This window comes from Vombatus ursinus, unplaced genomic scaffold (genome assembly GCF_900497805.2).
Source record: "Vombatus ursinus unplaced genomic scaffold, bare-nosed wombat genome assembly UNPS02010193.1, whole genome shotgun sequence".
NCBI classification, from domain to species: domain Eukaryota; kingdom Metazoa; phylum Chordata; class Mammalia; order Diprotodontia; family Vombatidae; genus Vombatus; species Vombatus ursinus.
Window position 1 is genome coordinate 9,399,732 of NW_020949971.1, and position 21,030 is coordinate 9,420,761.

The window sequence follows — 21,030 nt, forward strand, 5'->3', positions numbered from 1 at the left end:
TCCTCCTGGAGAGGGACAGTGACCATGGTAACCCAGGGGGCTCCTGGGGCTTTGTGATCTTGGACACACCATAGTTAGAGGAACAACAGACCGTGCTGTCAGTCTGCCGCGCATTGCATGCTGCTTATCTCATTTGAGCTTCACAACATGTTTGTGCTGTAGCTGCTCCAAGTATCGTGATCCTCCTTTTACAGTTGAGGAAAGGGGATTATGTTACTACTACATGGCCAGCTGTGATTCGAACCCTGGCCTTCCCCATACAGAATCCCATTCTCTAGTCACTGTTGTGTTTTCTTTTGTGATTAACAGCATTGTCATGGGATCATCGATTAGAGTCAGAAGAGACATTTAGAGACCACTGAGACCAATCCCCTCATTGTACAGATGAGGAAACTGAGTCACAGAAAGGCTAAATGACTTACCTACAGACACACAGAGCTGGAAAATGTCTGAGGTGGGATCTGAACTCTAGTCTTCCTTATTCCAACTCCTGTGACCCATCTCCTCCACCACGTTGTCATCTGCTTGATGTTGAAATACATTGGTTGTGGGGGCAGCTAGGTGGCGCAGTGGATAGCACACCGGCCCTGAAGTCAGGAGGACTCGAGTTCAAATCCGGCCTCAGACCAAATACTTGACACGTACTAGCTGTGTGACCTTGGGCAAGTCACTTAACCGCGATTGCCTCAATAAAAAAAAAAGTGAAATACGTTGGTTGTTATTTCAAAGGCTTTGCAGTCTCCTTCAAGCAGGTACTTCCTTTATCATTGCAGATCCCAACCTGCCTGTCCCTTCTTATCCTGTGTCTTTTTGTTCATTTTTAAAAATAAATCCTTTGTAAAAGAGACCCTTTATTCTCGAGGCCTTCCTCTAGGCCAGTGGATCTCAACCTCTTTTGGACCTCAGTTTCCCCAAATGTAAAATGAGAGGGTTGGATTAGATGACTTCTGTGGTTCCTTCTACTTCTAAAGCTACTGTCTCAAAGCCTTGCTTGAGGTCTAGTCTGCCCCACCTCTCCTGGGTATAGGTACTGATAGACTCCTTTGATGGGCATGTGAATATCCAACTGTCTCTGCATTTTTCATCCACTTGGTTTTTCCAGTGTGGATTGCTAATCATTGTAATGTGAGAGAATATTTGATCAAATGAGGAACAACCAAACTGAGTGGGCTGTTTGGGAGAAACGCCGGGATGAGGGACCTCTGGAACACTTCTCTGATTTGGCTAAACATTTGAGCTTTTGTCCTGGGAAGAAAGACTCTAGTGGAAGCATGCCTTCCCACTCTGCATCCTTGTAGCTCGTAGGTGGGCCATGAACCAGAGGCCTGTGGAGCATCTCTGTTAGAATCATTGTACTGGGTCAGGTCCTCAGACCATCATTTCCATCCTTAACAGAGCTGATGTTCTGTGGAGCGCTTTAAGGTTTGAAAACCCGCATATATTTGAGTTTCGCCATAGTCCTGGGAGAACTGCAAGGGATTCACTTCGCTTGGACAGGAAAATTGCTAAAGCAGCTTCTCCAGACTCATGTAGTTCATAAGTGTCTGAGGTGGGGCTTGAACTCAGGTCTTCGTCGCTGAAAGTCCAGTGCCCTAGGCATTGAAGGCCATTCTCTTCTGTATGTGACGTTGTGAAAGGGTGTATTCTGCCTCACGTGTATGATTCTGAGCAAAGCACTTCATCTCCAAGGCTCAGTTTTCTCATCTGTAAAATGGGGATAATTATAGCACATACTTTGCAGAGTTGCTTTGAGATGCCAATCAGAGAGTATTTTGAGGTTCCAGTTAGATGCGATAGAGCATCCTTCAGTCTGACTGTGCCCTAGAAATAGCAGCTGTTTTTATTACAAAGTGTAGGGATACTCCTTTAAACTTTGCTACCTCTTCACTACAAGATCTCTGACCGATTGATTTATTGAGACTCATTTTGCATGTGCTCAGGTTTGTAGCCACGAGAGCTCTCCTGTTCTGCTCTCGCTCACAGGAAGGTCTTTCTAGTTCCTAGGACATTACAGAGACTCTCTCTTAGTTGGGGCCTTGCTCTGTCTTAACTGACTACCTTGTGGTCCCGGCCATGCTGACGCCAAATGTGTAAGACAGAAAGAAATGGGATGAGCAGGGGCTGGGTGGGGTCAGCATCCGGCCACCTTGGAGGCTGCTCATACGGCCAAGGTACTTCCCATCCCCTCCTAAGCACCAGTGTAGACTTAGCCTGGCTTAGTCAGCATCTGAAGCGTTTCTCATGGAATATTCAGGTCTGTGTTAGTCTGCATACTGGATTTAAAGCTAGGAGGCCGTTGAGGCTGACCCCTGCATTTACAAGTGAGGAAACTGAGGTCGATGGAGGTCGGGTCACTCATCCAAGGCCACCCAGGCAATAAATATCAGAAAGTGGCCCTGAATCTGACTCTTCTGACTTTAGAGCTTGTGAGTGTTGGAGGCAGGATTTGAACCCAGCTCTGTCCAGAGCTGTTTTTCTCCTCCTCACCCATGCAGCCAGGAGTGGTCCTGCTTCGGGAAAGTGGGGCAGCCCAACATTTGGCCCCTGCTGATTTGCATGGTCTGTTTAGTTAAAAGAAGTTCATTGGATTATTTTTTTTACTTTTACTATTTACTATAAGTAATTTACTATTACTTTTATTTTATTTTTTTTTGTTTTGTTTTGGCTAGGCAGTGGGGTTAAGTGACTTGCCCAGGGTCACACAGCTAGTTAAGTGTCAAGTGTTTGGTCTGAGGCCAGATTTGAACTCAGGTCCTCCTGACTTCAGGGCCTGTGCTGTATCCACTGAGCCACCTAACTGCCCCAAAAGTTACTATTGCTTTTAAAATAGACATGTTGTTCCTTCTGAGAAAGCACATACTTCACCATGAACTGGTTTTAAAAATATATATATATATATGATATATATAGCGTTTTTTTTTTTGAGACTGTGTTTTACCAAAAGTGATTCCTCGTCTTCTCATGTGGTTTATGCTTTGACGAATTTGCCTCTGAGAAGGGTGCAGAGGCTTCCCTAAGCTGCCCCTGGCCAGGACACCGAAGAAGCCTGAGAGCCCTGCTCCCAGGGGCAGAGACTTTTCCTCCTGTCCCGGGTTCTCCCCTTCTGTTGTCATTCATGTTTCCTCTGGACGCATCAGTGTATTCTGTATCCTATAGGAAATGTGAACGGCCAAGGATCTGGAATGCCGGGTGTCCATCATGGCAGACACAGAAGCCAAATGTGTCAATTACTGTGGGTATTTAAATCCCCTCCTCTGGGATTGGCCATCTGTCTCTTGTCCTTTTCCGCCCTCTGGTGGGAGAATCTGGACATTGCAGCCCTGCAAAAAAAGGGCTTTGTAGATATGTGGTTGTAAAGCACTGGGGGTGGGGTGGGGGGGGTGTCTATATCTAAAGCAGGTGTTCTAGTCTAACCCCTCATTTTACAGATGAAGAAACTGAGGCACAGAGGAGGAAAGAAACTTGCTCACGGTCACCCCCCTAGTAAATGTCATAGGAATTGAAGCTTGTCGGAACAATATTGTACTTTGCATGTGTTAAGTTTCCCCGGTCTCTTTAGTTCCTAAGTTAAAAAAAAAAATCCTAGAGGCCTTGTAGGGTAGTGGATAGGGTGCTAGGCATGGAATCAGGAATAAATGAATGAGTGAAAAAGCATTTATTAAGCACTTACTGTGTGCTGCCCACTATGCTTAGGGTTGGGGATACAAATATAAAACCAGAGTGTGCCTGCCTTCAGGAGCTTCTGTTCTAAGAGGGGAAATACTCCATCTAGGAGAGTGACAGGCAGCAAGCTCCGCTGTCATCCTTTCTCTGACACTTCCAGCTGGTGGCCGTGGACAAGTCACTTCATTCACTTACTGCCCTGTAGCATTAATGGAGACACGGGTTTTACTCTGCCTTGGTGTCAGGGTTTTCCACACTGGGAGCTCCAGAGGCTTCCAGGATGGCAGGTCTTAGAGGATGTGTCATATTTCTGCCATTTCTGACCCTTTTCCTCTCTCCTCACCAGACTGCCATTATCATGATCATCATCTTTGTGAAAATTATCCCTCACATTTATATAGCCTAAAGCACACTCTCTCTCCCCACACATATGTGTGTGTGTGGTGTGTGTGTGTATATATACATACATACATACATGTATACATATGTGCACACACGTAGACATTCACTTCACAGGTGCTACTATTGTTCCCATGTTACAGATGAGAAAAGTCCAGGGTCACGCAGATACTAATTGTCTGAGACAGCATTTGAATTCAGGTCTTCCTGACTCCCAAGTATGAGATAAATGGCGGAAATGCACACGTTGCACGTTGATGGAAAAAAGAGGCAGCTTGGTGGTACTGTGGATAGGCCTGAGTTCAAATCTGGTTTTAAACACTTGCTAACTGTGTGATGGTAGGCAAGTCACCTAATGTCTGTTTGCCTCAGAAACATACCAATATTTTTTAAAAAATTGAGAGGGCGTTTTGCATTCATTCATTAAATCTCTATCTTCATTAGCATCCGGACAAATGTGATAATCAGCCTCCCTCATCATCCTGATGGGAATTGTGGCCTTTCTGCTTAGGGTGAGGGGCAGGCTGGGGACTTCTTCAGAAAGAGAGGCTCTTGGTAGGACCCTGCCTACCAAAGTGGGTGCCGGGAGGAGGGTTTCCAAAGTGGGTCCTCTCCCTTGAACAATGTCATCTGTCCTGTTGGCTGAGCCTGTGCGCCACCGTGTGGCCCTGTGTGGTAATTGCACATAACCTGTCAGGCTGAAACCATCAGAGACTTTTCTGGTGTGGATGCTGAAAAAATCAGAATAGAGAAGATCAAAACAATAAACTCTTAGATTTGGAAGGACATCTGTGGTAGCTCTTGAATATTAGTTAATCTCTTCTAAAACATCCATGTCAAGTGGTCACCCTGCTTCATCTCTCCGGGCAGTTCATTCCACTATTGGAGAAATAGTAATGATGGTGATGGTGATGGTGATGATGGTATTGAGGATGAGGATGAGGATGATGAGGGTGATGGTGATGGTGATGGTGATGGTGATGATGGTGATAAGGATAAGGATGATGATGGTGATGGTGATGATGGTGATAAGGATAAGGATGATGATGGTGTTGGTGATGATGATGATGGTGATAGTGATGATGAAGATGATGATGAAGATGGTAGAAATTCCTTTTCAAAAATTATTTATTGAATAATATAAATTCCTACCATAAAAAGTTTCTTTCTCTGTTTATCTGTCCCTATCTCTTTCTCTTCTTTTGCCTTTTCTCTGCCTCACTCTTATCTGCCTTTATCTTTCTGTCTCTGTCTCCTTCTGTATCTCTCCCAGATGTGTCTCTCAGAGTTCTGACCTTGGTTTGATGTTGCAGTCTTTACCCCCGTTAGCTGACGTGCCCCTCTCTGCTTGGGGTGTGCGTGTACTGGGACACACTTTCTACAAGACCCAGTAAAGATGTCTGTCTTTGTAGTGGGGACGGCAGACATTTGGGAGGTGCCTGAGCTCTCCACCCCCTGACCAGACCCCTGGGTGCTAAGAGCTGCAGGTGACATTAACCCCATTTTATAATTGAGGAAACTGAGGCAAGTGATGTGGCGAAAGTGGCCACGGTCACACCACACCAAACCCAGGTCTTTCTGACCCCCAAGTTCAGTCCTCATTCCTCCATGCTGTATGCTGGGCCTCTTTTCTAGTGTCCATCTTCAAGTCCAGATCTTTCTGTGGGAAAAGGACAGTTTTGGTGCTTTGGTGACCCTTCTTGAACACTTTTCTTCTTCCTTCTCGCTGCCTGGTGGGTCCTTGGACCTCCGAGGCCGGCCGGCCCTTTGAGGTTACAGAGGCCAGCCCCTCTGTGAGACACAAGCATTTTCCCTCTGGTGTATTGGACAACTGACCCAGAATTCTGTGACACTGATCGTTGTTGTGCTTCATATCTCCTTCAACAAGCACTTGGCAGGTACTTGTGTCTGCGTAAGTGCCAGGGAGAGCATTGGGCCTGGAACTGTGCTTCCACGTGTCTGGTTTGTCCTTGGTTTTTTGGTCTCCAGTTTGATCGGGCAGAGGGGAGAAGCAGGTGCTGGGCCGGGGCTTGGATGCAGAAATTCCCTTCACCCGTGCCCACTGGCACCTTCTATGCCGCTGATAGTCTGGAAGGATTGTCTGGAGCAGAGGCTAGACGTCCCCAACTCACCGACCTTGTTCAAACTGGCAGCCAGGCAGGGGGCTGGATTTGGCCTGGGGGCTGTGGTTTGCTGGCCCCTGGGCCAGAGCGTTGAGAGAGTAAGTGATTGGTTCAGGGTCATACAGCCACTGTGTGTCAGAGGTAGATCTCGAACCCGTGTCTTCCTGGTTCTGGTGTGGCTGTCCAACTCCAGTGCTTGGCATAGTGCCTGGCATGTAGTAGGCACTTAATAAATGTTGATTGATTGACTATGATGCCTCTCCTTGATATTGTTACAACAGTTTTATTCCATGTTTGTGCTTACTCTGTCTCTGTCTCTTTCTGTCCGTCTCTGCCCCCTCCTGTCTCTCTCTCTCTCTGTCTCTGTGTTTCTCCTCTCTCTTTCTCTGTCTTTCTGTCTCTGTGTCTCTCTCCCTTTCTTTCTCTCTCCTCTCTCTGTGTCTCTGTTTCTCTCTCCTCCCTCCTACTCTCTCCCTCTTCTCTCTCTCTCTCCGTCTCTTCTCTTCCTATTCCTTTTCTCTCTTCTCTCTTTCACTCTTTGTCTATACCCCCACCTCTCTTCCCTTTCTCCCCCTCCCTCTCTCCTCTTTCTCCTTTCTCTCTCTCTTCCCTTTTTTCTCTCCTTCTCCCCCTCTCTGCCCACCACCTCTCCCCCTCTTTCTCCCTCCCCCATCTCTCCTTCACCTCTCTCCTCTCTCTTCTCTCTCTCTTGTCTCTCTGTCTCTGGGTCCCTTGGTCTCTTCCTCCCTCCCTCTGCTCCTCCTCTCCCTCTCCATCCCCCGTCCCCCGTCCCCCATCTCACACATGCCAGTTCCTCTCTCCCGCAGCCCTAGGTCGCTCCTCAGGGTCTCTTCGCTTTCGGCTGTGGCAGATGGCAGAAGTCGTGTGCTTGTTTGGGGGCAGTCCAGCTGCTGTTTCAGGGGCTGATCTTTCTGTCCTCTCTGGGTAGGGCTGCATGCCTGGCGGCGAGTCCAGAGGCAGCGGCCTGACCTTCCTGCCGGCGAGGGGGCAGACGCGGTGAGGGTGACCCTCAGCGACTTCCTGCAGGCCGTGAACGACGTCCGGCCCAGCGCCATGAGGGAGGTGGCCATCGACGTCCCCAGCGTAAGTGCTTCTTACTGCCCGTCCCGTCTTTGCTCCACCCAAACTGTCCTCAACTTCCACCTCTCACCTCACTGCCTTTGCCCATGCCGTGGAGTCAGGAAGACCTGAGTTCAAATCCTGCCTCAGACACTTACTAGCTGTGTGACCCTGGGCAAGTCACTTAATTTCTGTTTGCCTCAGTTTCCTCATCTGTAAAAATGGGGATAATAATAGCATCTACTTCCCAGGGTTGTTGTGATAAAACAATAATTATAGAGTGCTTGGCACACAGCACCATGTGAATTCTATCTGTTTCTCTCTTGTTCTATATGTCCCATATAAACACTCATCCTGTAGGACGAGCTGGGCCTAAGCCCGAGTCAGCGAGGGGAGCAGGTTGGTTTATCTAGAGCCCTCAACGGTCCGTGCTGTCCTCTGACTCCAGCTCCCATGTTTTCAAACACCGTCATGCTCCTGGGGACGCTCGCTGGCTAATGCCCTTGGCCATCTGCACAGAGTTGACATAGCCTGTGAGCCGAGCACAGCATTGTGTTGGGGGTAAGGAGGCTTTAGCACACAAACGGTGGTGGGTTGTATGCCCAAAAGTGCCTGGTCAGGGAAACGTGAGGGTCCGAGCAGAGAAGAGGATTAACGGATGCTAAGTTAGTGGTCTCCCGCGGGTCACTTAGGACTTTCATGGCTGGTAAAGGAGGGGACTGAGAGACAGAGAGAACAGCTGGCAGATGGATGTACACCAAAATGGGACCCGCGGCATCCCATGGAAGGGCTCCAGTGAGGCCAGGGACAGGACCGGATTGGTGAGAAGATAGCCTGGTGTACGGGTGATCTTCAGGGATGCTGGGACGCCCCACACTAGTGAGATTATTTCACGGAATTCTCTGAGCCTCTGACCCCCATTTAGAAGGGACTCAATTTGATGAAGAGTCCATCGAAGTATTTTGAGATTTCTTTGAGAAATATAGAGTAGGGGTGTGTGTGTGTGTGTGTGTGTGTGTGTGTGCGTGTGTGTGTGTTGATTCACCAAGAGAAAGCCTGTCGCTCTTTCCGCCACCGAAGGATTGTGTGTCCATTGGGCTCTTCCAGGGAACAATGCGTCCTCCTTGGTACAAACGCCGTCCTTAGCTGGGGAGCCGTCACATTGCTGCCTACACCTTCGCCCTGTAGTTCGTGCCTCTCGATGTTATTTTTAAATGAATGACGGGTGTGTCTCTTTGGTCACCAGAATGGAACTGTTGGGGTGGACCATTTATTAATGCTGGCACGCTCCGATTTCCTTTGTGGCTTTTTGAGAAAAGTATCAGGAAAGTGACCAGGCCCAGAAGTGCTGGCAGAGAAAGTGAGGAGGATGGGAGAATGAGCTTTTCTTGTGGCTGACTCAGTGCATGACACATAGTGGGTACTTAATAATGTTTTTTGAATGAATTGGAGTGAAGATGATGAATGAAGCTGCCAGGGGAGAAGAGACAGGAAATAGCATACTGAGCCAAGACCTGGCTTTGGATTCTTACTCAGACACGTCTGAGCCATATGACCCTGGGGAAGACCCTTAATTTCTCGTAGCCTCAATTTCCTCATCTTTAAAATGGGAATAAGAATAGCACCTCCATCATAGAGTTGTTGTGATCAAATGAAATACTGTGTGAGGTACTTCCAAAACCTTAAAATGCTACACAAATATTGGATATTATTAAATAATAACGCATATTTCACAATTCTGTTAATGTTAACATTTATAGAGCACTTCTCTCAGAATAGCCTTTGTGAAGTGAAGAGGGGTACAAGCATTCTTATTCCTAATTTCCAGAGGAGGAAGCTGAGACCCTGTCCATGGTTGTATGATTAGTAAATTTTGGAGTTGGTCAGCGTTTGAACTCGGGTCTCCGGACCTTCAAGTCCATTTCTAGTAGACCATGGTTCCCACACCCATAGCTGCTTAATCAGTTTGAGAAGCATAGACTCTATTTGGGTCCATGTTCTTCCTGTGAGTTCTGTGACCCAAGATGCATTGAGAAGTGGCAAGAACCCTTTGATCATATTTTGACCAGTAGTTCACATCTGAACATAAATATTTTGGGAGCATTTGGCCTCGGGGCCTGAGGGGGAAACCCCAGGGTTTCTCTTTGTTGGTAGAGTCCATATAGTTCTGGGGAAATATGTCCAGTCTTGGTCTAGGCCAGGGTTGGGATGGCTTTTTGGTGAGAGCATATCTCTCCTCTTCCCCCCTGGAATTGTTCCCGACAACTGATGGATCATGAAACAACCCTTTCCAAGGTCCTGTGCTCAACTCTGGGACTGCAGATACAAAGGGAGACAGTTTTCCTTGTAGGGAAGGTTTGCCCATTATAAGCCAGTATTGGTTTTTGATAGCAATTAGCGTGCCTACTTCATTCCAAACAATCGGAAGAGAATCCTGTAAAAGAAATCTGTTGAACAGCTGGACCCATAGGATGGTACCTGGGGCATGGAGCTGGGGGGAAGGGGATGTGCTGGGGTTGGAACAGATATTTCGCCTATCCCCCCATTCTTGGCACACAAGCCTAGCTCGGGCTCATTGTCGCTGGTCTTGGTCCAGTGTGCCTATGTTCAAGTCACTAAATGCTATACTGTGGGGAAAAGTCCATCCAAGAGCCAGGGAAAGAAATTGGCACTGCTGACCAGAAGACATTTGGACAACTCCTGGAGAGTGTCAGAAAACTTGGACCTTTGGCCTCTGCAGTGAAAGACTAAGTCAGTGTTTAGCCAGCCAGTCAACCAGTGAGCATTTCTTAAGTGCCTACTATGTGCCAGGATACAAGAAGAGGCAAAAGATAGTCCCTACCCTCATGGAGCTTACAGTCTAATGGGGACAAACAAATATGCACAATAAACAGGAAATGATTAGAAGAGGGAAGGTGCTGGAATTAGGAGGGGTTGGGAAAGGCTTCCTGTAGAAGATGGGAGCTTAGTTGGGATTTGTAGCCATGGAGCCCAAGCTAAATTTCCTTGGCCGGCGCAGTGAGGAAGGGGCTGATTTGGCAAACAGTGGGTTCTCCCTTCTTAGAGGCTTTCAAGCAAAGCCTGAATGGGCCAGCCTACGGAAGGGATTCTTGGTCAGGTACAGAATGGGCTAGAGGGCCTGTGATTCTCTGATTGCTCTGTGGTCTGCTCTGATTAGGCCACACCCAGAATTCTCATCAGTTGTTCATCTCTAAGAAGGGCATTGGAAGACTTGAATTGTTTTTAAGAGGATGGATGAGGATCATGAAAGACTGTCCTTGAGGCCAGGAATGCCCCTTGAAATGTGTTGGAGCTCTGACCACCTGGTAGATTGGAAAGGACACTGGCTCTTGAGCCATTGGGTTTGGGTTCAAATCCTACCTGTGTGACCTTCAGCATATTTTTGGTCTTCTCTGGTCCTCAGTTTTCTCAATAATAATATGAGGGGCTTGGGCTAGGTGGCTGCCAGGGCCCTTTCCAACTCTAAAGCTACAATCCGACAGTCCGTTGGTGTTATTAAACTGATCTTACCTGTCCCAGGAAAGAGCTCTCTTGTTAACTGAGCTCATGAAAGACTTTCTTAATTTTCTCTTGTTGCTGTATTTATAATCCATGCCCTTGTGCCATTTTTCTTTGGAGATTTCATGGGTTGGCAGCTGTCCATGGTGCCTGCAGTGCTACCTGTGAGCTCTGAGATGATGAGCACATTTCTGCAGTCAGTTATAAGAGGAAAAAAAGCCCTGTGGTGGCAGCATTGCTGTAGGCAGACCGCTTTTTCTTCCCTCAGTGTTTCCTGGCAAGTGAGTCTATAAGAAGGAGTAGCGTGTCAAGGCATCTGAGTGATTTATGTCCAGGAGTTTTCAGGGCTGGAAGCCCAGTTAAGACCTGCTTTAACCAAGTGGGAGATGACAATGTGTATTTTTCCCTTCCTTTTGAGGAATGGTTTCAGGTGGGGGAGGGGGGGATCCAACATATGCTGACGTCAGTTTGGTCTTGAAAGAATGGAATGTCCCAGGATGAGCAATGTCGTCAGCGCTGCATTGCTGGTGTTGAAATGACCCATTTTATTGTTTGTTTCTGAGTGGATATGGTGGAGGTCAGGGCTTTGTTAAGATGGGACCTAGCCATATTTGGACCTACTGCGTGGTGAACATACAGAAGTGTATGAGAACCAGCTTTATTCACTTTTTTTTTTGACTAGACAGTGGGCTTAAGTGACTTGCCCAGGGTCACACAGCTAGTAAATGTTATGTGTCTGAGGCCGAATTTGAGCTCAGGTCCTCCTGAATCCAGGGCCGGTGCTCTATCTACTGCGCCACCTAGCTGCCCCAGCTTTATTCACTTTTGTCTGAGTGAATGTTTGTCCAAGTGAATATGCACAAATATGCATTCAGTTTCATTCAGTGAGCATCAATAAAGTGCCAACTGTGTATTAGGGATGCAGAGAAAAAAATGAAACATTCCTATTCTGGAATGAACTTACTGGGGAAACAAATGTAGATACAATATGTACAATTTATGTATTAAATACAAAGCAAATACAAAAATAATTTTGTCTAGAACAGGGATTCTATGCCTTTTTTTACTTCATGGACCTTTTGGCCAGTCTGAGGAAGCCCATGGATCCTTTCTTAAAATAATAGTTTGTTGACTCCATTCATAATTGAAAGAAAAGCTAACTTTCAGCAAGAAGTTAGTGAAAAGAAGGATGTGACTTTTTTTTCCATCCAGGTTCACAGATCCCCCTAAATCTCTCCCCACAGGCGATGAACCTCTTGGATCTAGAACCATGTTTCCCAAACTGCTGTAAACCCCTGATGGAAATCTGGCTTCTGGGAGACAGTGTTGATGCCAGCAGTACTTTGGTTACAAAAATATTAAATATTATTTTATGTACCAGTTAAGACTGATCATATCTGGAAATGTTTCAGTATAAAAATAAGTTTCAAGTCCTATATTGCTCTGAAATTTCACTGGCCCTACTTTGTTCTGTGGGTCTTCTAGGGTCCCAGGATTCTTTTAGACCAGCCCCAGGGGGTCTGTGAGTCTGTGCCTAGCGCTAAAGTATCCCACCAGGACTCTAGTTTGGGAGATGTCTGTCTGACTCCTCCTGAAATGTTGGGTGAGGAGCCCCAGAACTGTCTCCTCATCCTGGCATGAAAACTTCCTGTGTGATGTTTGTCAAGGAGCGTAGCCTAGTGGACTTCAGTTTCCTTATGCATTTAAAAACACAGGTTTGGATCAGGGGGTTACATTATATTCCCTTTTCTTTTTGCTTTTCAAAAATGTTTTTCCTCATGAACCTAACAAACATAAACATTTCAGTTTAGTAAAGAACAGAAAAAGATGATATGTGAATCATGAATCTCTACGAGATGCAGCCTTCTGAAAAATTACCCTATGTTCCTTTTTTCTCAATTCATGGGCCAGCAAGATGGCGCAGTGTTGGGCTTGGGGTCAGAAAGACTTGAGTTCTTCAGACACTTAATAACTGGTGCAAATCCTTTACCTTCCCTCTGCCTCAGTTTCCTCCTCTGCAAAATGGGGATAATAGCACCTACCTCTGAGGGTTATTGTGAGAATCAAATGAGATAATGATTGGGAAGTACTTTGCAAACCTGAAAGCTCCATTTAAATACTAGTTACTAATATTTTTGTTATTGTTTCATTGGACGATAATGTTAGATTCTTCTCCATGAAGCATGAGTTCATCAGATATCTGCCGATGTGACCTTTACACTGTGGTCTTTTTATTCAAGTTTATTTTTTTAATTAGCAAGCATTTATTTTGCCCACCTTCCCCCCGCCCCCAACTAAGGAAAACAAAAAAGACAAAACCCTTTGAACAGACCTGCATAGTCAAACCGTCACATTGTTCAGCCATCCCCACCTGACGGGCATCCCCATGGCTTCTGATTCTTTGTGATCACAAAAAGAATGGCTCTAAATGTTTTTGTAGTCTTGTTTTAAATAGATTCTACTGACCATGTTAAGGTCCATTTCTTACTATACTTTTTAGAAAAATGAGCATTGTATTTTTTCAAGAGCTTTGTATGGATATAAACACATGATTTTTACTGGGAGTTCATTCATATCTTGGTTCTTTTCTTTTCTGACACTGGGTTATTTAAATTCTCTGTTTCTTCTCTTACTCTGGATTTTGCAATTTTGTCAGTATTCTTTCTTAGCTGCTAGTGCTCCACCCAAGTTACCTTCAGTCTCCTCTGTATGAATCTCGTATGTACTGATTTATGTACATGTTGTCTCTCCTGCTAGAAGGGAACGCTTTGAGGACAGGTACCATGTTTTTGCACAGTGCCTAGAACGCATAGTAAGCACTTGTAATAAAATGTTAAATGGCTGACTCTTTCTGAGACATTTTCCTCATTTGTAAAATGGGGATGATTTTAAAAATTTAAAAATCATTTAAAAATTTTAAAAATTGTCATTGCCCCGCCTACTTCTTGGGGTAATTAGGAAAATCTGATATCAGATGAGATCCTGGGTAGAAAGAATGGCGGCTGCTAAGCACCATGAGCTTCCAGCTAGCTGCCGATCTTACCTGCTCAGCAAAATGTTCCCAGAGGATCTCGTTGAGGTGAGACCAGTGAACCCAACAAACTCTTCAGACCACAAAATGATATTCCATGGAAGCCTTCCCCCCCCCACCCCCGGCCCTTCCCTTTCATTCCTCATTTCATTTTTCTTTATTCCTCTGATTTTTCTAAATAAGGATCACAGGGTCATCGAATGTTTCAGTTGGGAGAGACCTTGCTCTAGCGCCCTCGTTTTGCTGATGACAGTTTTCTTTTGGTACCGTGTTTTTGCTCCATGGTCTCATGCCGTTTTCCTGTTTGACGTGTTATTAGCTTGTAAGGGACCACAGCAGGCGTTGTTGTTATTTGTGGGCTCTGAAGGGATTACCACTCATGAGAAAAGTACTTTCTTAGGTTGCTTCCTATGTTCCCTTCGGATCATTAGAAAAAATGTAAGGGGAAAACATTCTGTGTAGCCAACTGTCTTCTAAAAGTTCCCTCCCTCCCTCCTTTCCTTACTTCTTTCCTCCTTTCCTTCCTTCCCCCCTTCCTCCATTCTTTCCTTCCTCTCTTTTTCTCCTTCCTTCTCTCTTCCTGCCATTCTTCCTTCCTCCTTTTCTCCTTTCTTTCTTCTTGCCTCTCTTCCTCCTTCTTCCATTCTTTCCTTCCTTCCTTCCTTCTTCCCTCCCTCCCTATCTCCCTTCTTCCCTCCCTTCTTCCTTCCTTTTTCTCCTTCCTTCCCTTCCTTCTTTCCTTCCCTTTCTTCCTCCCTTCCTTCTTCTTTCCCTTCCTCCCACAAATATATAAGTTAGAGATTTGGGGAGGCCACTTGTTTTGTTCTGTTTGGCCTGAGAAGGCAGACCTAGGAGCAGTAGGTGAAAGCAGAGAGACAGGTTTAGATCTATAAGGAAAACTGTTCTAACTGTCTGAGGTGTCTCTAATCCCCTTCTGGGATCGGCTGCCCAGAAGGTAGTTGGTTCCACCATATTGGAGACCTTCCACCAGAGGCTGGAAGTCTACTTCTAGGTAGGGTCACAGGGGAGATTTTTTTTTTTTTTTTGGTGAGGCAGTTGGAGTTAAGTGACTTGCCCAAGGTCACGAAGCTGGTAAGTATCAAGTGTCTGAGTCCGGATTTGAACTCAGGTCCTCCTGACTCCAAGGCTGGAACTCTATCCGCTGTGCCACCTAGCTGCCTGTGACAGGGGAGATTTTTTTGACCACGTGTGAGGCTAGGCCAAGGCCAGATGTCCTCTGAGCTCCCTTTGCACCCTGAGGCCCTGCTAAGGGGTCTTCAAGCTCTCAGTTCTAAGCTCTCTGATCCTCTCAGTTCCTCCAACTTAAGGGTTGGCGTCTTATGGATTTGTTGATGTGCACCTAGTACTGTTAGCTAAATAAACCTTCCTCACTCACCTCCATTTTTAAATGTCAGTAGCAAGGTTCTCTGTGATCCGAATAATCAAAAGCCTGCCTGTTGCATTAATTATACATTCAATACTTCCCTCCTTGTTTACCTTTCCTCCTCTGGCATCTTTTCAGATGAGCCTAGAGCCTTGGGATGTGGCAAGTCAGCCTGGCTACAGGGATGAGCTCATTAGTGGTAGATTTCTTGGGCAATGATGGGGGAGGGGAGTGAAATTGGCATTTAATTGACCATAATTAAGTTCCCTCCTTCAGACACCCTCAGGATGAGTAGCAGGGATACCCGCGTGCCAAGCTTTCTGTTTTTCCGAAGAGTGTGTTTGTATTCTCTGGTTTCTGCAAACTCAGGGGGTAGAGGCTGTGAGCGTCTAGCCTTGAGCGGAAGGCTGAGTTTATGATGGAGAAGTTAACGCGACCTCTGGAAACATCAGTTCTCTCTTGCTGTTTGTCAAAACTTTGGAAAAGAGCTCCGTTTAACTTTGTTTCTTGTATAAACGAGCGGTTGGTAAACTTGTGATTACACAAGCCAGAAGTAAAAACAACCAACCACAGTAAAATTGAGGATGCACCCACAGTATTTGAATTTCCTCCTGCTGTTGTACTGTGGAACCTCTGTGGCTCTCTGTTTCCTTTTCTGTGTGATGATGCGTGCTCATTGTAAGACCTTTGCCAGGTCAGAGGATCTTAGATCTAATGCTGAAAGGGACCTTAGAGGTCAGCTGGTTCTAACCCCTTCACTGTGCAGATGAGGAAACTGAGGCCCAGATGGGTCAAGTGACTTGTTCAGGCTTACAGAGCCAGTACGTGTCCGTGGCAGGACTCAAACCAGACTCTCCCTGTTTCTGAGGACCAGTTTCTCGTCCACTATGCCACGCTGCCTTTCAAACATGAAATATTATCATTTCTGCAATGCCCAGCAGAGCTTCCTGCCCACAATAAAGTGCTATTAAAATCCTATTAAAAAAGAGAGAGGGACATGGAAACGGGTGGCTGGCTGGATTATGAGGGAATTTCATTTAAATAGCGCCAGATGGGGTCCATAGCTTCTCCATCCTGGAGGAGATTGACAGGAAGGCGGGGCCGTCCCCTGACGCCGTGGCCGGTATTATGGCTGTTGATAGTTCTGGTGTTTTCTTGCCGGTGGCGGTGGGCATGTCCCGTTTGTCCTCCCCACCCCCCTTCATCATCCCCGCATCCTTTTGAAATGCGTCTCTGGTCTTAGGTTAAGACAAGATCGGGATATGAAATGTTCCTGGCAAGACTTCCCTCAGAACACAGGAAATAGCTCCCCAGGATCTCTGTTTCATCATGTCTCTGGAAGGCTCGCTCGTCTTGGCGCAGACAAGCAGGCTGTCTGGAGGACCCTTTGTCTGCCAAGCTTACTTGGGTGCCCACCTAGTCAGCCACCCCTCCCCCTCCCGCAGGAGACACGGGCTTGAGAGACTTGTCCAACTTGGGGAAACTGAAATCGTGGGCATAGGCTAAGATCTGGAGCTGGGGGGGCCTCAGAGCGCCCGCTTAGGCCAGTCCTGGAGGCCCAGAATGGGGAAAAGGTCTTGCTAAGGTGTACTGGGAGATCCTATTATTTAAAGTAGGCTTCTACTAAGTTCTTTTTTTTTTTAAAGCAAAGTATTATTTTGTAATGTTGATGTTTATCCTTTTTTTTTAATCTCTTATCTGAATCAGGATGGTCTTTCTGTTGTGCATTCTTAATTCCATATAAATCTGTAAGTCTTTGAGTAACTGTGCTCACATGTCAGCCAGCCCAAGAAATACTTTCAAAAATGTTTCCCCTAACTTCTTTCAGTACATCTGGAGAAAGATGGGAGAGTGGTGGAGGGGTGGGGGCACGGCAGAGCTGGCACAGCCGCCGCAAGCCTGAGCAGGTAGCCGGATGTATTCCGCTGATTTGGAGCAAACCCTCTGGGAATGAGACTTTCTGACTCTACCGCCCTGGGTGAATTAAGGAGCTCGTGGATGGACGGAGTTTAAGAAAAAGGGGTCCAAGATGAAGGGAAGTTGGTTTGCTGTGGAATGGGAATTCCAGAAGAAGAACAGCCCTTCACAGAGCACCCCCCCGCCTCTGGTTGACCAGCGTGCTCTGCTGGTGGCTCGGGGGGATACTGCACCCCCTCCTTCCTTCTCCTCTGGCTTACTGGCTGCCCCAGAGCAGGAGCAAATGCCGCAGCAGATTGGAAGCTGAGGCTGAAGCCAGACCCAGGTCCTGCCCCTCCCCACCCCAACAACCATTAGAGACTGAGCTTCACTATCCGCGGGTCCCCCACTGTTGGCCCAGGGGCATCTCTCGCTTCTTTTCCTTTCTCTCTATCCATTCGTCACTGGCCATTTTGGAAAAAACTTATCTCCAGCCTTCGCCTCTCACCTGTCTCCCAATTCTCAAACAGGATTCCTGTTTCCTAAGTTCCCTTTTTTCTGGATTTCTCTCTCTTTCCCTCTTTCCATTTACTTTTATGAGGGCAAGACTTGGGGAGGGAAATGAGACTGAGCTAAGGCCATGAACTCATTGAGAAAGGAGGTGAAACATCCCAGGAGTTGATAGTTAACGGCCACCGGGGTCTGGGTTGGCTGATAAATTTGGATGGGGGCCCCTCAAAGGCTGCTAAGTGATGGTGTATGGTAGAGGGAGGGTTAGGTAATGAGGAACAAGGAGTTTCTGATTCTGCTTCCCAGATGTTGCGTTGGGAGGCATGAGAAGATGTAACCCATATGGGAAAGGATGGCTGGGGACGTAGTGTCATCCCAGTGATGCAGGAGATGCCAGAAAGAAGAAAGGAGGCCGTCTAAAATGAAGGCTCGATAGTTTGACAGTGGGAGTTCCAGGGGCACAGGGGGAAGGGCAGCCCCATCTGGAGTAGGACGTCGTGGGGTAGGGGTCCGGTGAATGGGGGGGGTGAGGGAGCAGACACCTGGAGCAGAACAGCATTTTGATCCATGAACGTTTCCTCAAAGCCCTATGTCCCCCTTCTCCCTTCTTTTATTTTGGAAACAGTTGGTGGGCATATTTTGTTTTCTCCAGCCCTCTGTTTGTCCTGGAACAGCTGACACTGATTAGATGGTTCACATTGTAGGTATCATGGTCGGACATCGGAGGACTGGAAGACATCAAAGTCAAATTGAAGCAAACTGTGGAGTGGCCTTTGAAGCATCCTGAGGCCTTTTCCCGGATGGGGATTCAGCCGCCCACAGGAATCCTTCTCTACGGGCCGCCGGGGTGCTCTAAAACAATGATAGCCAAGGCCCTGGCCAACGAAAGCGGGCTCAACTTCTTAGCCGTGAAGGTGGGTTTGTGATTAGCCTCTTCTCAACCCATCCTGGGGGGAGGGAGAGAGAGGGCCTGCGTTGGTGGGGGAGGGAGGGAGAGGGAAAAGAAGGGGATGGAGAGAGAGGAGTGGAGAGGGAAAGAGGGAAGAGAAAGGGGAGGAAGAGGGATGACAGGAAGAGGGGAAGAAAAGGGGATGGAGAGAGGGAAAGAGAAGAGAGGGAGAGGGAAGAAAGGGGAAGAAGAGGGATGACAAGAAGAAAAGTGGGGAAAGGGGGAGAGGAACAGAGACAGAGACGGAGACAGACTAGCTTAGCTCCTGAGTGGCAGAAGGTCTTCGTTCAGTGTCTGGGTATGAGCATTTCTGAAGCCCACCTCTGAGATGGAAGCGTCTCCAGAAAGGTGTCTCCTCGTGAGTGCCTGAGGAGGCCTTGGTTGCATGCTGGTTTCTGACACAGTTGGAGGCTGGATTCCCGCTTTCTGAACCACAGAGAGAATTCCCATCACTCCACAAAGAACACGAGGCTGACATCCTCAGACCTTTCATCACTTCATGGAAATCTGAACCTTTTTTTTTTTTTCCTAAAGCTAATTTGTGCTCAATGAAATTGAAGCACCAGATCAATTTTAAAAATTGTCCCTAGATATCGTTCTGATGTTGGTGCCAGGGACTTTCTTGTGGTTCAAGAAGAGTTTCTGATCTTGTGGTCTGTAATTCTCAAGTTTTTGACTACACACCTTGTTTCCAGGGATCTGGCCAGTGCTTTTCATTATCCTGGTGCTTTTAAAGACTGATGTTGTGTTAAATTTGAGGAGGGTTAAGGAAGGCCTACACCTGTGATTTCATTTCTATAGGGAACTCCCACGGGAGAAAACTCCCTTCAACAGTGCTTGTCCTGCATCTCATAGACTTTTTGTGTCAGAGGCAAGGCGTAAACCCAAGTCTTTCTAGGTCCGTGGTTCACATCCTAGGTCCACCTCTCTCTCCCTATGTCACAGCTGCCTCTTGCAGAAAACCTATGATGCTTACTACCTGTATCACCCTGGGAGAGTCATTGTAGGACTTAATGGTAGGCCTTTCCTCTGCTGGTTATCCACACTTTTTTCCGTTTGTATCTTGCCCGTATGTGGTCGATGACTGTTGTCTTCCCTACTGAACTGTGAGCTCCTTGGGGGCAGAGACCGTCTTTTGCCTTTCTGTGCATTCCCTGCATTTAGCACAGTGCTTGGCACACAGTAGGTGCTAAATAAATGCTCATTGGTTCATTGGCTGATTTAGCTGGGCCTACATTTTTAAAATGAGGAGTAGGACTGAATGACCTCTGGGATCTCTGTGATCCTAAGTCAGGGGTCTCCAGTATCATCACCAAAACCAGCCCTAGATGGCTCATATAGCTTTGGCTTTTAGTTCAGAACATCTGTGAGATGTAGGCCTCATGCCTGCTGTGACCAGTCACAGTTCATTCATTCACCAAACACTTAGTGAGCATTTTCTCTGTACAGGATATTGGGCTATGGATCAGGATACTGGGCTATGAATCATAGTTCTAAGGTTTCACCCAGATGCAGACCTTGCCTTCAGGTAGTTTGTTATTATTTGGGGAATAAGGAGCTAACACACGTCACTTCATAAAAAAGTAATAATAGGTGACCTTTGCCGAGCTCTGTAAGGTTAACAAAGCGCCCACCCCATGTGGCCGCGATTGATGCTCATAACCCCCTCTGAGGTGAAGGTCAGTCACGGTTTTTAGATGAAGAAATGAAAACTTAGAGAGCTTGAGTGTTTTGTCTGTGGTCATGCAGCGAAATGTCTGCGGCACAAATACAAAAATACAACATTGTGGGCCAGGCGCCTTGAGAGTGTTCCGAAACAGTGTTCAGAGGAGAGGGAAGATATGGGATGGGGCGGGGGTGGGGGGGCACAGGGTTTTGGCAGATGCCCTGGAGGCTTTTTGGACTTAGATTAGATTAGGGTTCTGTTTCTGCCCAAATGTTTGGGGGATAGTCTGATGTGATGGGGCTCCTCAGTCTCTCTCCCTTGCTTTTATCTGTTTGTCTATCTATATCTATTTATATGTGTCTGTCTCTATCTATCTGTATTTCCTTCTATCTATCTGTATCTATTTATCTATCTATATCTGTCTATATCTTTTATATCTGTCTGTTTACCTGTCCATCTACCAATCTATCATCTGTCTGTCTGTCTGTCTGTCTAAATATCCATCAATTTATTGTGCTCAGGAACTCTGGGTCCCCCCACATTTTGAGCAGCTCTAACTAAGGACAAGGTCTGTGTTCAGTTGCCCGGGCTGCTATTGTCTTTGAGCTGCTGGAGATCCAGATGTGGTCGGAGAGACCAGCTTAAACCCTTTAGGCTCAGAAAGAATACCAAGGAAAGCCAAAGAACCTTTCTGCCATCCTCCCTAATCAGTAAGTCAGTCTTCCCAGTTTCTGTCAAAGGCACATCGTCCTTCTGGTCTCCCAGGTTTAAAATGTTGGCTTTATCTTGGTCTCATCCCATATGACCAGC

General features: G+C 46.7%; 1 protein-coding gene across 1 annotated transcript in view; it reads left to right on the forward strand.

Annotated features, from left to right (window-relative positions):
• The window catches only part of SPATA5 (spermatogenesis associated 5), a 227,007-nt gene that overhangs the window by 12,959 nt on the left and 193,018 nt on the right, over window positions 1–21,030 (forward strand). The window contains exons 10-11 of the mRNA XM_027853737.1: window positions 7,135–7,289; window positions 18,310–18,519. Of these exons, the coding sequence (XP_027709538.1) occupies window positions 7,135–7,289; window positions 18,310–18,519 (365 nt within the window). The remainder of the gene's footprint in view (window positions 1–7,134; window positions 7,290–18,309; window positions 18,520–21,030) is intronic.